Here is a 15983-nt window from a genome sequence, read left to right as displayed (position 1 = left end):
GAAGCTGCAGGTGCTGCGGCCAAGGCTGCGGTCCTCGAGCCTCGGACAGCTTCTTGTTGTGTCCCTTCATCAGATTGTAGCAGGGTCATTTGTCGGCTCATTTTATTGCTTACGGACAACAAGCTTCGGGCCTTGAAACCTCTTCCTGCGGCTTGGACGTCCTCCTCACGCCCTTCTCGGCGGGAGGAGGTCGTTTTGGCCCGGTTACGAATTGGACACTGCCGGTTCAGCCATCGCCATCTGCTGACGGCTGCGCCGGTGCCGTTCTGCCCATGTGGGCAATTGCCGACGGTCTGCCACATTTTAACGTCCTGTCCGGATTTTAATACACTGCGTCTTGATCTTGGCCTGCCATGTACTCTGGATGCCATTTTAGTGGATGACCCAGGAGCAGCTGCTCGCATTCTTCGTTTTATCAACTTGACTCACCTGTCTAAGGACATTTGATCATGCTTTTTTTTTTTAAATCCTCTTCCTGTGTAGTTGTGCGCCCTAAAACCACCAAAAAAAACAGCATTCACAGTGATAAGAGACAAAGCTTTGTGCATTAGTTCCAGTACATATGGCAGCTTAATTGTCTTGTTATTTCTTGCAGCAAATCTCTCTGTGTGACCCCAGATCAGTTCTACTGGGTTCAAATTGCAGTGTTATGGTACCAGGAGCATATGTTGTTTCATTTTGCTCCCAAAAATTTCATTTGAAAGGGTTTCTTGATTTAATCAAGCTTGTTAACAGTCTTTTACAAAATATCTGTACCAATTAAGAATTTATGTGTTACATGAGATATGTAATTAGAAAAACAATCGCAGCAAAGTTTGCAACAGCAATCCACAGAATATCCTTTTACCTTTCTTCAACGCTAACAATTAAGCTGCACATTGCGCCGGAACTGTGGTGAATGAACTCCATCGCAAAATTTCAAAGTCTATTTCCTCTGTAAACTTCTGAAAAATATGAACAACAATCTGTGTCTTGCTTTTATTTCTTCTCTCTCTCTCTCTCTCTCTCTCTCTCTCTCTCTCTCTCTCTCTCTCTCTCTCTCTCTCTCTCTCTCCCTCCCCCTCCCCCCTTTTTTTTTTTCTTAAACTGTGTTCCATGTGCTTGTTCTGGAAGTAGCATCAGCCATTTTCATATTACGTATTAACAGCGCGACAATCTGAACACAATTAGCTTTTATAGAGACTGCGACTATACACGATTTTTGAAATGAAATTTACATAGTTAAAGTATGATGAAGAAAAATTTTGATGGTTTTTAATACATTAGAATGCCTTTAAGTTTCATTTACAGTAACATATGTATAAGACATGCAATACGAAAGTGGGGGTTACTTCCAAGAGCATACCACTGCCAGTGTTGCGTGCTGTTTTTGCTGATTAGTCTAAATCTCCATCTACATTTAAACTCAGCAAGCCACTCAACAGTGTGTGGCGGAGGGCACTTTATGTGCCATGTCATTACCTCCCTTTCCTGTTCCAGTCGCGTATGGTTTGCGGGAAGAACGACTGCTGGAAAGCCTCCGTGCACACTCGAATCTCTGTAATTTTACGTTCGTGATCTCCTCTGGAGGTATAAGTTGGGAGAAGCAATATATTCGATACCTCATCCAGAAACGCACCCTCTCGAAACTTGGACAGCAAGCTACACTGCGATGCAGAGCACCTCTTGCAGAGTCTGCCACTTGAGTTTGCTAAACATCTCCGTAACGCTATCACACTTACCAAATAACCCTGTGATGAAACGCACCGCTCTTCTTTGGATCTTCTCTGTCTCCTCTGTCAACCTGACCTGGCACGGATCCCACACTGATGAGCAATACTCAAGTATAGGTCGAACAAGTGTTTTGTAAGCCACCTCCTTTGTTGATGGACTACATTTTCTAAGGACTCTCCCAATGAATCTCAACCTGGCATCCGCCTTACCAACAATCAATTTTATATGATCATTCCACTTCAAATTGTTCCGCACGCATACTCTCAGATATTTTACAGAAGTAACTGCTACCAGTGTTTGTTTCGCTATCATATAATCATACAATAAAGTATCCTTCTTTCTATGTATTCGCAATACATTACATTTGTCTATGTTAAGGGTCAGTTGCCACTCCCTGCACCAAGTGCCTATCCGCTGCAGATCTTCCTGCATTTCGCTGCAATTTTCTAATGCTGCAACTTCTCTGTATACTACAGCATCATCCGCGAAAAGCCGCATGGAACTTCTGACACTATCTACTAGGTCATTTATATATATTGTGAAAATCAGTGGTCCCATAACACTCCCCTGTGGCATGCCAGAGGTTACTTTAATGTCTGTAGACGTCTCTCCATTGAGAATAACATGCTGTGTTCTGTTTGCTAAAAACTCTTCAATCCAGCTACACAGTTGGTCTGATATTCTGTAGGCTCTTACTTTATCAGGCGACATTGCGGAACTGTATCAAACGCCTTCCGGAAGTCGAGGAAAATAGCATCTACATGGGAGCCTGTATTTAATATTTTCTGGGTCTCATGAACAAATAAAGCGAGTTGGGTCTCACACGATCGCTGTTTCCGGAATCCATGTTGATTCCTACGGAGCAGATTCTGTGATTACAGAAATGACATGATACGCGAGCAAAAAAAATGTTCTAAAATTCTACAACAGATCGATGTCAGAGATATAGGTCTATAGTTTTGGGCATCTGCTCAACGACGCTTCTTGAAGACTGGGAGTACCTGTGCTCTTTTCCAATCATTTGGAACTTTCTGTTTCTCTAGAGACTTGCGGTACACGGCTGTAGAAGGGGGGCAAGTTCTTTCGCGTACTCTGTGTAGAATCAAATTGGTATCCTGTCAGGTCCAGTGGACTTTCCTCTGTTGAGTGATTCCAGTTGCTTTTCTATTCCTTGGACACTTATTTTGATGTCAGCCATTTTTTCGTTTGTGCAAGGATTTAGAGAAGGAACTGCAGTGCGGTCTTCAGCTGTGAAACAGCTATGGAAAAAGGTGTTTAGTATTTCAGCTTTACGCGTGTCATCCTCTGTTTCAATGCCATCATCATCATCATCCCAGAGTGTCTGGATATGCTGTTTCGAGCCACTTACTGATTTAATGTATGAGCAGAACTTCCTAGGATTTTCTGTCAAGTCGGTACATAGAATTTTACTTTCGAATTCACTGAACAGTTCACACATAGCCCTCCTTATGCTAACTTTGACATCATTTAGCTTCTGTTTGTCTGAGAGGTTTTGGCTGCATTTAAACTTGGAGTGAAGCTCTCTTTGCTTTCGTAGTAGTTTCCTATCTTTGTTGTTGAACCACAGTGGGTTTTTCCCATTCCTCACAGTTTTACTTGGCATGTACCTGTCTAAAACGCATTTTACGATTGCCTTGAACTTTTTCCATAAACACTCAACATGTCAGTGTCGGAACAGAAATTTTTGTTTTGATCTGTTTGGTAGGCTGAAATCTACCTTGTATTACTCTTGCTAAACAGATAAATCTTCCTCCCTTTTTTTATATTCCTATTTACTTCCATATTCAGGGATGCTGCAACAGCCTTATGATCACTGATTCCCTGTTCTGTGCTTACAGAGTTAAAAATTCTGGGTCTGTCTGTTATCAGTAGGTCCAAGATGTTATCTCCACGAGTCGGGTCTCTGTTTAATTGCTCTAGGTAATTTTCGGATAGTGCAGTCAGTATAATGTCACTCGATGCTCTGTCCCTACCACCCGTCCTAAACATCTGAGTGTCCCAGTCTATATCTGGTAAATTGAAATCTCCACCTAAGACTATAGCATGCTGAGGAAATTTATGTGAAATGTATTTCAGATTTTCTCTCAGTTGTTCAGCCACTAAAGCTGCTGAGTCGGGAGGTCGGTAAAAGGAGCCAATTATTAACCTAGCTCGGTTGCTGAGTGTAACCTCCCCCCATAATAATTCACAGGAACTATCCACTTCTACTTCACTACAGGATAAACTACTATTAACAGCGACAAACACGCCACCATCGGTTGCATTTACATTGGGTTTATTCTTGTGATGAACTGGGTATAATTACCATGTTTGGTTACTCTAACTATTGGAAGCTTCTAGTTCTTCTATCCTCAGTACCCCTCCTCTCACCATCTCCTTCCTCCTTCCATCCCCCACTCCCCTGCCCACCACCACACGTATTCTCTTCAAGAATGTTCTGCTACAAATATTAACATGGAACTCTGTTGCCTTAATGCAGTTAGATCAGATCAAATCAGTCCTGGCTGTTACATAACAGCAGACACTGATATCACATGTTAATTTTAAAGTCTTACTTTCTTTTGAAAAAAATGCAATTTTATAACAAAACTACTAAAAATTATGTTAATTGTATTTAAAAAAGCTGAAATCTTCCTAAACATCAGCAAAAAGTGCTGTAAAACCTTCTCTGGAATTGACTTATTGTATCTTTATTTGCACACTCATTTAAGTTGTTCTCTGTTTGTAGTTTACTTTGTTATAGTGTACAGTTTTCGTATTGTAATGTGTGAAATTGAAAAAAGAAATTCAGAAAGCTATATACAGTTTATTGACAACTAAGGATACTACTGTAATGTAATATTGTTTGATATACTGCAATAAATTTTTTAGTTGTTTGCTAAACCAAAATGTTACTTTTGGCTATTATATGTTGACAAAATACATACGTGCACTTTAAATGAATGTCCACAGTGGATGACATTCCTCTAATACTGACATTGGTTTTTTCACAGTAGTGTCTACTATGATCCCTTCTTAGCGGCACATGCTGCAACGGCAGATCCAAATTACAGATTGCAGGTAAGCAATATACTTGAGTAACATAATTACTTTGTTTTTGGAATAGTGTAGGTTTTATATCTGCACTAAAGTTGATACAGTTATGATGGTAAAAAGACAACTTTGCATATATTAAGATATGATTAAACATTTATTTCAGTATTGGGCTGTTTTCCTTGTATAACATAAAGTATTTAACAGGACTGTTCTACTTTTGCTTTAGATTTATGGTTTGAAAGAGTCTTAAAGAGGAAAAGGTACTTGAATTTTATGGATTTTAATTTGGATCTTCGCCTGTTTTGATTAACTGTTATTTTTGATGCACATAAATGACCTCCAACTTGGGGTTTTAGAAGATACAAATGTTATTCTTTTAGCTGGTAATAATATTATAAGAACAGAATCAATGCCAGTTGCTTTACCAAAACAGCAACTAACATAACTTGAAAACATCAACATATGGTTCAAAGGAAATGGGTTACCATTGCAATTTGACAAGACTAAGTAAATACAGTTCAGTGCTCCTCGTATAACTTCACAAGCTACAAAAATAGGTTTTTAAAACAGTTGAATACAGGAAGCAGAGGCTACCGGTAGATGACAGCTTTAATAGACGTTTTGAATAATAAATAAACTAGTTTTTCTACCTATTTACATTCAATAATATTACGGAATCACTTTTTAGGGAAATTCAACGACATATAGGTGCAGTAATTTTAAGAATACAGAAACATACGGAAATAATTGTACCTGACAACAGTTCAAGAACACTCTACAGCAAATTCGTCGACTTTGCAGTTTGTGTAGGAAAATCCTAAAGTTTTAATTATTACTGGGAGAAAATTAGTGAATTTCTGTTGGCTTCATGTACATATGTTCCCAGTTGTCGTGTACATTGAAATAATAGTGCTATTACTGGACCGAAGACAAAATTACACAGCCCATTGAAAAAGTGGATATGCACTGTGCCATTATATTTAGGATTCTGTAGCACTGTGCTTATGACAGTATGGAGTAAGGTTGTACCAGAACTGCATACTTGTACATATGAATAAACAAAGAACTAATTACGCAACTTTATTTTTTTGGTGTAATAATTGAAGAATTATTATTTAATGTCCTTTGTTATTATTATGAATTTAATTCTACAGTCAAAGACCAAAAGCAGTTTACATTAGTACATGAAGTAGTCAGATGCACGGGTCAATAAACACACACATCATTGAATAGATTACATCAGTAACTTTTTATTTTATTTATTTATTTATTTAACCTGATCAGATTAGGGCCATCACGCCCTTTCTTACATCGGACCAGTGTTCCACACATGCAGCATTTCACACATCAGAGTAACATCATGAACATAGTTTAAATGAGAAAATTAGCTTACTGTAGTGACAATATGAATAAAGACTAGTGACGAATACCTAATAAAGTAAATGCGGAAGTATTTTTACAACAGTTGCTATACATACATATTATGATAAAAGCAATAATAATAACAGTAAAACAAAAAATCAAATAATAATGATAAACATGACTAAGACCTAGTAAAGTAAATGCTGGCAGTATTTTTACATCAGGTGCTATACATACAGATTATGGTGACAGCAATAATAATAACAGTAAAAAAAAAAAATCAAATAATAATGACAAACATCAGAAAGATTGGCAATAGTAATGAAGGTTTGTGCAGATGTACATTAATATTTTGGTGTGTAAAGTAGATGTTTACTAGTATAGCGAGTTTTGGGTAAGGGAGGTTTAAGGAGGGGGAGAGAGGGCAGTAATGAGGTGAAGTGCTTTTTAAGTTCTCTAACATAACGAGGGAGGTTATTCCAGAGTCGGGTTCCCGCTACTGTAAAGGACTTGGAGAAGGTGACTGAGCGATGCAGTGGAACGGAGAGGATTTTATTATGATGGGAACGTGTGTTTCTGTCATGTTGTTCCGACATGAGTGTTAGGGACAAGGAGAGATATGAGGGACAGTGTACATTTATAAGGCAGTAGATGAGACAAAGTGTATGGAAATCTCTGCGTTTGTCTGCACGCAGCCAGGACAATTTTGCATATGCTGGTGAAATGTGATCAAAAAGTCGAACGTCACAGATATATCGGACGCAGGCATTCGTGACCAGTTCTAGACGTCGGGAATTTTCCTGAGAGAGGCCTAGTAGGATAATATCGCTGTAGTCAATGATTGGGAGTATAAGCGTTTGTACTAATTTCTTTTTCAGATCGAAAGGGAAGAGTTTTTTATATTTTTGTAGGACATGAAGGGATGCTGATGCTTTTTTGCACACTGCAGTTATGCGCTCTGTCCAATTTAGATTTTCATCTATTATTACTCCCAAACTCTTTGCTGAGGGCGAGAAGTTAATAATTGTTCCATTTAGGATAAGAGGTGGTACGGATTCTCGATGTTTTGGGCTAATGAGCTTAGAGTGACCAACAAGTACCACTTGTCAGTTTACAGCAGGGCTTCACAACATACGTGCTCGCGGAGCAAGCTGTGAGCAGCAAGGCGCGAGCATGGAGCAGCGCGAGCACGCTACCCCCACTACCGGACCAGAGCGGAGAGTGGGGAGAGTCACGTGGGGCACACAACAGCTGCCGCCAGTCAATGTAAATCCGCGGCCACCTGCAGGGATATCCCCGCATTATGCGGGTTTTTTCTGAGCACGCCCCCCCCATTGACCGTCTCCTGAAGGAGGGTGCCCTCCTTTTTAACCAGCGGTACAAGGTCGACCCCTCCCGTTCCCCTCCTCAATCCCTGCGCTGCCAGAGGTGTCTGCGCTATAACGCGCACCCCACAGCTGAGTGCCGCGAGGCCCCCACCTGCCCGCATTGTCGGCAACCGCACTTCCTCAGGCAGTGCCCTAACCTCCAATCCCCTCCTTCCTGCAATACCTGCAATCTCCCCCATCCCACCTACTCCCAAAAGTGTAAAGCCCGACCCCCTCCAACCACTCCTGAACTCACCGTCCCTGTCCGTCCCCTGGACGCCCTCACCCCTCCTGGCAATTCCCTTCGTCCCCCCCCCACCGCTGAGGACATCATCAGGTTCCTTACCATCGTCCTCCAGAATGTTCATCCCTTTCAGCGCCCACACACCCTCCAACAGATCTCCCTCGCCGCCCGTTCCATATTCCAACTCAAGATGTACGCCACCTACTCCAACAACCAGGCCCATTTCACCTTCTCCCGCCTCGACACCCTCGTCTAAATCCCTATCATGGCGCGACAGCAACGTATCCTTTTCAACAACATCCGCTCCCTACCCGCCAACAGGAACCTCTTCCTGCACACCCTTGCCACCCACCGCGTGGATGCCTTCCTCCTTAATGAAACCTTCCTCCAACCCCACCACACCATTCACACTTCGCCCTACCTCCTCCACCGCTCCGATAATCCCCTCCCAATTGCGCGTGGCGGAGTTGCCATTGGTCACCACCGCCAGATCCCCGTTCGGCTCCAACCTCTCCTTCCCGACCCCACCGAACACCTGATCCTTAGTCTCTTCTTCCCCGGCCTTACCGTTACCTGCGCCACCATCTATGTCCGCCCCAACGCTCCTATTCCCTTCGACTTCCTCTCCCACGTCGATCGTACCTTTTCCTCCTACGTGATCACCGCCGACCTCAACATCCATAGTCGTTCCGCTGCCCAGTTACGGCCATGGCATCGGTTCCTCTCCACCCTTCAAGGTGACCTCGTCCCCATCCCCCGGCATACCCGTCCTGAATCCAACTCCACTCCTGATGTTATCCTCTCCTCCCCCAACCTCCTTGGCCGCATAACGGTGGATGTCCTGGAGCCTATTGGTAGCGACCATCTCCCTGTCCTCCTCACCGTTTCAGACGGTCGTCGCCCTCGCCCCGACCCTCGTACTGACCCTCCCCCTAAGTATGTCCACGACTATTCCCGAGCCGACTGGAATGCCTACCGGGATACCCTTTCCACCCAGGTCGATAGCCACCCTCTCACCTACCACCACCCTGACGATGTCACCCATGCCGCCTCCTTTCTCCAGCAGACCTTGTCTGAGGCCGTGGAGGCCCACGTTCCTACTGTCGCCATCGTCTCTACCGTGCCTTCCTCCGCACGCGTGACCCGGACACACTACGACGCCACCGGCAACTCCAGCGACACGTTCGTAATTTGCTCACGGCTAAGAAACGCCGGGACTAGCGACAGACATGCACCCGTTTAAATGCAACCCTACCAATCAACTCGTCCAAGTTCTGGACGGCCTTCCGTCGCCTTACCGGAACTAAACCCTCCCCCTACTATCCTCTTCTCCACGATGATCACCCCTTCCCTGACACCCTTAGTAAGGCCAATCACTTTGCCTCCTACCTCTCCGATGTCTTCTCCATCCCCGACGATCCCCAGTTCGATTACTCCCTCTTCCCGGATATCCGCGATCGAACTGACACCTCTGTCCCTCCCCTCGCTCCTGGTTTCCAGTACTTGGACAACATTACCCACACGGAACTCAATGCCCCTATCACTACACAGGATCTCATTGTTACACTCCGCACCAAATGCAACACCGCTCCTGGTCCCGATCGTGTCACCTACCGTCACCTTCGTGAAGCTCCTGTCTCTTTCCTCTCCACCATGGCCAGGCTCTACAATGTAGTCCTGTCCACCAGTTACTACCCCGACCTGTGGAAAACCTCCCGTATCCTCATGTTCCTTAAACCTGGCAAACCGCCGTCCGCCGTCTCCTCCTACCGTCCCATCAGCCTTACCTCGGTCTTCAGCAAGGTCCTGGAATCCATCCTCACCCGTCGCATCCACCAGCATCTCCGCCAGCACCGCCTCCTTCCCGTCACCCAGTGTGGCTTTCGGCCGTCCTTCTCTTCCGACGACCTTCTCCTTCACCTCACTCATCTCCTTTCCGAACAGCTTAATTCCCGTCGCTCCGCGATCTTCCTCTCCCTGGACCTCGAACGTGCATATGACCGCGTATGGCATTCCGGTCTCCTCTTCAAGCTCCAAACCTTCGCCCTTCCCATTAACTACGTCCGTCTGATCGGCTCCTTTCTCTCCCGCCGTCCTTCCTATGTCACCATCCATAACACCAATTCCTACACCTTTTTCCCCTCCGCCGGTGTGCCCCAAGGCTCAGTCCTCTCCCCCCTTCTGTACCTGTTGTACACGGCGGACATGCCGCTGCCGTCACCCCCCGTCCACTTTCTCCAGTTTGCCGATGACACCGCCTTCCTTGCCCTTGCCCCCACCCTACAGCACTCCCAACGCCTTCTCCAATCCCATCTTGACCGGTTCACCGCTTGGTGCAACCAGTGGTTGCTCAAGGTCAATCCTTCCAAAACCCAGGCGATCATTGTAGGCAAAACCACCCCTTCCTTCCGCCTCCTTGATTTCTATCTCACCGTCTATGGCCGTCCCATCGCCCTCACTCCCACCCTTAAGTACCTTGGCGTCACCCTCGATCGTCGCCTCTCCTGGACTCCCCATCTCCAGACAATCCAAGCCAAGGCACGTTCCCGCCTCCATCTCCTCAAGCTCCTTTCCGGCCGTACGTGGGGTCTGGACCCCTCCACCATCCTCCACACCTATAAATCCCTCATCCGCCCTATCCTTTGTTATGCCCATCCAGCATGGATCTCCGCTCCCCCTACCTTTTATAAATCCCTCCAAATCCTTGAACGCCATGCTCTCCGCCTCGCCTATCGCATCCGTCTCCCCTCCCCCACGCGGATCCTCTACGATCTCATCCCCTTCCCCCACCTCCTCCTTTTCCTTGAAAGGATACGGATCCTGTACACCTCCCGCAAACTCGATCCTCCTCACCCGCTCGTCTCCCTGATCCTCTCCCACCCCCGCCCGCTGCCGCGCCTGTATTCGCACGTCCCACCCGGTCTCCACCTCTCCACCCTCCTTACCCTCTCCCAAGGTGGCTTCCGCCAGCTCCCCCTCCCTGATGATGCCCTCCTCCCTTCCATCTACCCCTCCTACCAACTTTGATCCTCCCGCCCTCCTCCTGTACTTATTCCTCCGTGCACCCTCCCTCCCTCCTCTCCCTTTTCCCTCCCTCCTCCTTTTCTCCCCCCTCCTCCCTCGGGCCTCCCCTCTCCTGTTCCTCTCCTCCTGCCCCCGACTCCTCAGCCATTGGCATCCTTTTTCTCCCCTCTCCCCCACCTCCCCCTTCTACCCCTCTTGGCAGGTCCCCGGACTCGCACACGTTACGTGGACATTCGCGCGCCGGAGGTCGCCGCCATCAGTGTTTTGTGTGTTTAGTGTTTAGTGTTCACCGTCCCCTTCGTCGTTCACCAGTGCCATCATCATCTTCAGTGGTTGTGCGTCGTCTCATCAGCTAGCAGTATGGATTATCGACGAGTATGAACGGCTCCGTGCTTGTCTCCATGTGTCTCCTGTTTTATTGCCCGCCGCTCTGTGACTTATGTGTCTTCTCACTGTTTTTGCTGCTTGTGTCTTCTATGGCTGAAGAGCAGCGTAGTGTGCTGCTGACAGCCTGCCTGTTGTACAGGTTTTAAAATAACAATAAAGTAAAAAAAAAAAAAAAAAAAAACAGGGATATCACTCAAGAGTTATTACTGCCACAAATGAAACAAATAAAGGAGAATGTACACGTGCCACATAATTTTATTAGCTTAGTGTATGCCTCTACATTCGCGTTAATTTGTGAACTGTTACACAATAAAAGGTGTCACTGAAGTGTGGTATTCTCAGTTATGTTGTACTTTTTGCCCTTTACAATTGCATCTATGTTAAGAGTAATTGTTCTTGTGCATTGTAGGTGCAGCGTGCAGTTTAAATTTCGATCAGACAATGCGTTTCTCAGGCGCGTCTGGTTACATTTAATTGCAGAGAACAGTTGTTCACAAACATACATGGAACCCAACATTGATATTATTGTAGCTGCCAGTTTGTGCAAACGAGGAAATCTATCCTGAGGGAAGTGTCTGTAGAATTCCAAAATGTTTTTCTTGTTCTGAAAGTTGTCTCTGTACTCTCTGTCACACTGCAGGTCAATAATTTCTAGTTGCAGCTCAGGACGAATCTCTTCAATATTCGCTGAATATGGAGAGGAGAACAGATAAAAATCACTGTCTAGTGCTGTCAGATCTTGAAAGCGTTGATCAAATTCTTCCTTAAGGGCAACTAAACTATGTGAATAACGTTCACAGTCTTTGTGAACATCTTGCATGGAGATAATTTAGAAAAATTAGCTAGATTTCCTGTTTCCAGCTGACTCACCCAAAGTGTCAGTTTCATTTTAAAAGCTCGTATTCGATCTATGAAGTGAGTAATTAGCAGATCTTTACCTTCTAGGGAAATGTTTAAAGCATTCAGATAGCTAGTTAAATCTGCTAAGAACACGAGATCACATTTCCATGAAGGCTCTTTCAATTCAAGAACACACATGTTATTTATTTCCATGAACATATTTATCTCATCTAATAGGCAAAAAAATCGATTTAATAATTCGCCACGACTAAGCCAGCAGACCTCGCTGTAATAAGGCAGGCTTTATACATCCTCAAGAAAGCTTTTAAATTGCCTGTGTTGTAGCCCATGCTTCCTTATATAATTGGTTGTACGAACAACAACACTCATCACATTTTTTAGAGTGATACTCTTTGCACGTACGTTTTCCTGGTGGATCACACAGTGAACGCCCCTTGTTCCATTCGCCACGGTCAGTTTTTGCATTTTCTCCTTCAACAGCGCAACGAAACCTGATTTTTTTTTTTTTTTTTTTTTTTCCCTGTCATCACTGGTGCACCGCCTATAGACACTGAAACTAAAGAATTCCACGACAATCCTATATTTTCAACACTTTCTTCAACACTACTTAAAATATCACCTCCGGTTGTAGTGTTCTTCATGGCTACTACATCGAGGAGCTCCTCCCTCACCTGAAGATCTCTATTAACACCTCTAATAAATATGCCAAGCTGCACTGTTCCAGTGATATCAACACTTTCGTCCAGAGCTAGCTAGAGAATACGCCATAAAATCTTCACAGATATTTGCAAGCTGGCTCTGGACGTCATCTGCCGTGTCCTGTATGCGGCGCATAATGGTCATGTTAGATAATGGCACAATCCGAAACTGTTCAACTTGAGATGGACACAAATATTCCGCTTTAACTACCATTCATTCTTTTATTAAATCGCTATCAGTGAAGGGGCACAGGGATTTTGCTAAAAGCAAAGCAGTTTTGTAACTCACTCTGAGAGCTGCCTCAGTTGATTTTTCTTCATCGTCCAGATCTTCTTCGGATAGCTTCCTTTTAAGTTTAATAACTTCCTGTGCACGATCTAGTCCATCACATTATCCACTTCCGTAGTCTTTCGCGTGGTATGACATATAATGTCGCTGCAATTTAAATTTCCTGAAAGAATTCAGTGTTTTGTGACATACTAAACATTTTGCATCACCCTCTTTTTCTGTAAACAGATAAAATTCCTCCCAATGGGGGTTGAACTTTGAAAGCATGTTTGGGGTTACACAACGGCGATTTGACATGATTCTTAACCAGCGAAGCGAGTGTTAGAGCTGATCGTAGTACTTTAAATGTTACACAGTCGGCGCGAATTCAATAGGCACGCTGCGGCCCTATTCAAACGTGCGCGCGCATTTCCCCTCCCTCCCTACTCCTCCCCCTTGCACCTGCTCGCGAGCACGTGCCTGAGCAGACGCGAGTACTCACGCTCAAAACCGGCCAGTTGTTAAGCTCTGGTTTACAGCATCCCAACATGAATCAAAACTTAGAGAATGACTTCTTAAAAGAAATGTTCATTTGTTTCTGTATATCACATAAAAAACCAATGTCACAGTTATATGGGGTGTTTTTTTATTTTATTTATTATTATTTTTTTTCCTTCACCCCTCCACCGCCTACAAGCTCTCTGGATTGAACAATGAGAGAATCATACTTTGTTACAGACACTGTGGTCTAATGCACACTGTACCATGCAGCCACAGTTATAGACTTACAATATGCATGGTTTCCTGCTAGATGGTGGTACTATTCCTCATACGTCATGCCCTAGCGCCCTGTCCTGCCACAGTAATTTGTAATGTTGTGTCCAATTCACTCTTGTTGCTGACTCGTCTTGTAGCAGATGTGATACAGCATTGTGTACAGTGGTACGCTTTTCAAATTGAGAGCTTGATGGCATGATGTCTACTTGTGGAATGGCAAATGGCAATGGGCAACAGGTGGCAAGACTGTATCCGGAGATCTATCCCTGCCAGCAACCACAGCATTCAATGTTTGCAACTGTGTTTCACCATCTGTCTGAGACAGGGTTGTTTCAGGAAGCAGGAAATCTTGAAGGACGTACTCAAAATGTCTGGACAGCAGACTTGGTGGTAATTGTGATTAACACTGTCATATCAGTACCAGGCAGTTGGCCTCCCAGTACAGTGTAAGCCAAACGACCATGTGGAACATTGTCTGTGACGATTGTTACTACCCTTATCACTTACAGCATGTACAGGATTTGTTAGCAACACATTTTCCTCATCAGGAGCAGTTTTGTCACTGGTTTCTTCACCAGGCAACTGTGATTCCAAGATTCGTGTCATCCATCCTATTCACAGATGAAGCCAACTTTATGCAGAATTGTATCTCCATCTTTGATAAGTCATCTGTGGGATATAATACAGAACCCCCATGGTATGGCAACAGCAAATTATTGGGTCGGTGCAGCCAGAATGTGTGGGCCGGGATAATTGGTGACCATTTTTTGGGTCCATTCTTCCTTCCAAGCCACCCAATAAGGCGGAACTATCAGCATTTCTTGCGGGTGACTTTGTCTCCCCTGGTGAAAGAAGTGCCGCTGATTCAAAGTGTTATGTGGCTGCTACATGATTGTGCTTCAGCCCACTTAGCCATTACCGTCCGGATGCATCTCAATTCTCTCTTCCCTGGTTGATCGATCAGATGAGGGCGTCGAGTTGCAAGGCCTGCTCGTTCATTGGCTCTCAACCCTTGCAATTTCTGGTTATGGGGCCATCTTAAAAGTAGCGTGTGTGTGGAGCTCATTCCAGATGTAGAGATACTGGAGCAGCATAGTCAAACTGCCTTTGACACTGTTCAGATGCAACCTGGTCGATGTGAATGTCTGAGACAGAACATGCTATGGTGTATATGTGCATGCATTGAGGCACACAGAAACAGTTTTCAATGCATACTGTTACTGTGGCTGTGTGGTACAGTGTATGTTAGACTGAAATCTCTGTAACAATGTATGACTGAATAAATGGTCTCTGGTGTGGAAACCATGCATTGCCAGACGTAAGTTCATTAGATATTTTTTGTTCCATATACTCTCATTGAAAAATACCTAGAGTTTGTACGCAGTTGAAAAAAATCGCCCTGTATATCATCCAAGCAGGTGTTTCCTGTTGCGAAGTTGCTGCAGTTACTGTCCCATTTTGAAGATGGGTATCATCCCTCGGCTTGTCTCATCATATAGAAACAAAATAATAATCCCAAACAATATCTGTGGTCTTACCTATGATACACTGCTTTGTACTTCTTACATGTGTCATTCATCGTGAGAAGACTCCTCTGGAGTGATATATTTCACCACATAGTCTCCCACTTAGAATAGCCCTACAGCAAATGCGAAAAAAGGTTGAATAGAGGGGAAAAAAAACATGTAGTCACAAACTTTTGTACAGTGGTGGGATGGAGTGTCATGAACAGTGCACTAAAAATCCCAACCAGTGGGAAGAGCATTTCAAGATTAACTTTTTATGTATTTCTTGAATAACACCAAAACTGCAGCTTCTAGCAAAAATGTTTTCCAGTACAGAGTTATATGAGTAGACAAAATAACTTCACTGAGCTCGTGTTTATTACTGGAGTGATTTTAAGTTTCTTAAATGAGTACTTACTTGCAGTTGTTAAGTGAGCTACATGTGAAACAATTAAACAGCTGGAGCTGTTGGCTATCTACCACACTGAAGAGCCTGTCCCAAGTGTAACATGCTGTCAGTATGCATTCAACAATGTTGTTTTCACTGTCTCCAGTACCACTGGCTGGAATACTTTTTACGGCAAGAGTGGTAATAAATGCATTGCCTCAGCCTCAGGTGTCCCACAATCTAAAGAGAATCAGAGGCTTATATTTTCTTACTCTGTAATAGAAGTAAGTCTCCTAGGCCTTACAGACCTTCAGGTGTTTCAGCGTAAGTCA

General features: G+C 44.3%; 1 protein-coding gene across 16 annotated transcripts in view; it reads left to right on the top strand.

Moving 5' to 3' along the window:
- LOC124803042 (RNA binding protein fox-1 homolog 3-like) overlaps positions 1-15983 on the top strand; it is a 454277-nt gene that overhangs the window by 409541 nt on the left and 28753 nt on the right. For 12 of the 16 annotated variants that reach the window (XM_047264242.1, XM_047264203.1, XM_047264181.1 and 9 more), the window contains one exon: positions 4728-4794. In XM_047264242.1, coding sequence (XP_047120198.1) covers positions 4728-4794 — 67 coding nt within the window. The remainder of the gene's footprint in view (positions 1-4727; positions 4795-15983) is intronic. The other 4 variants (XM_047264265.1, XM_047264210.1, XM_047264226.1 and 1 more) reach the window with 1 other exon arrangement.

The sequence above is a fragment of the Schistocerca piceifrons genome, chromosome 1 (assembly GCF_021461385.2).
Source record: "Schistocerca piceifrons isolate TAMUIC-IGC-003096 chromosome 1, iqSchPice1.1, whole genome shotgun sequence".
Lineage (NCBI taxonomy): Eukaryota > Metazoa > Arthropoda > Insecta > Orthoptera > Acrididae > Schistocerca > Schistocerca piceifrons.
The sequence above is the reverse complement of the archived record's forward strand: the minus strand, read 5'-3'. Positions and strand labels throughout refer to the sequence as shown.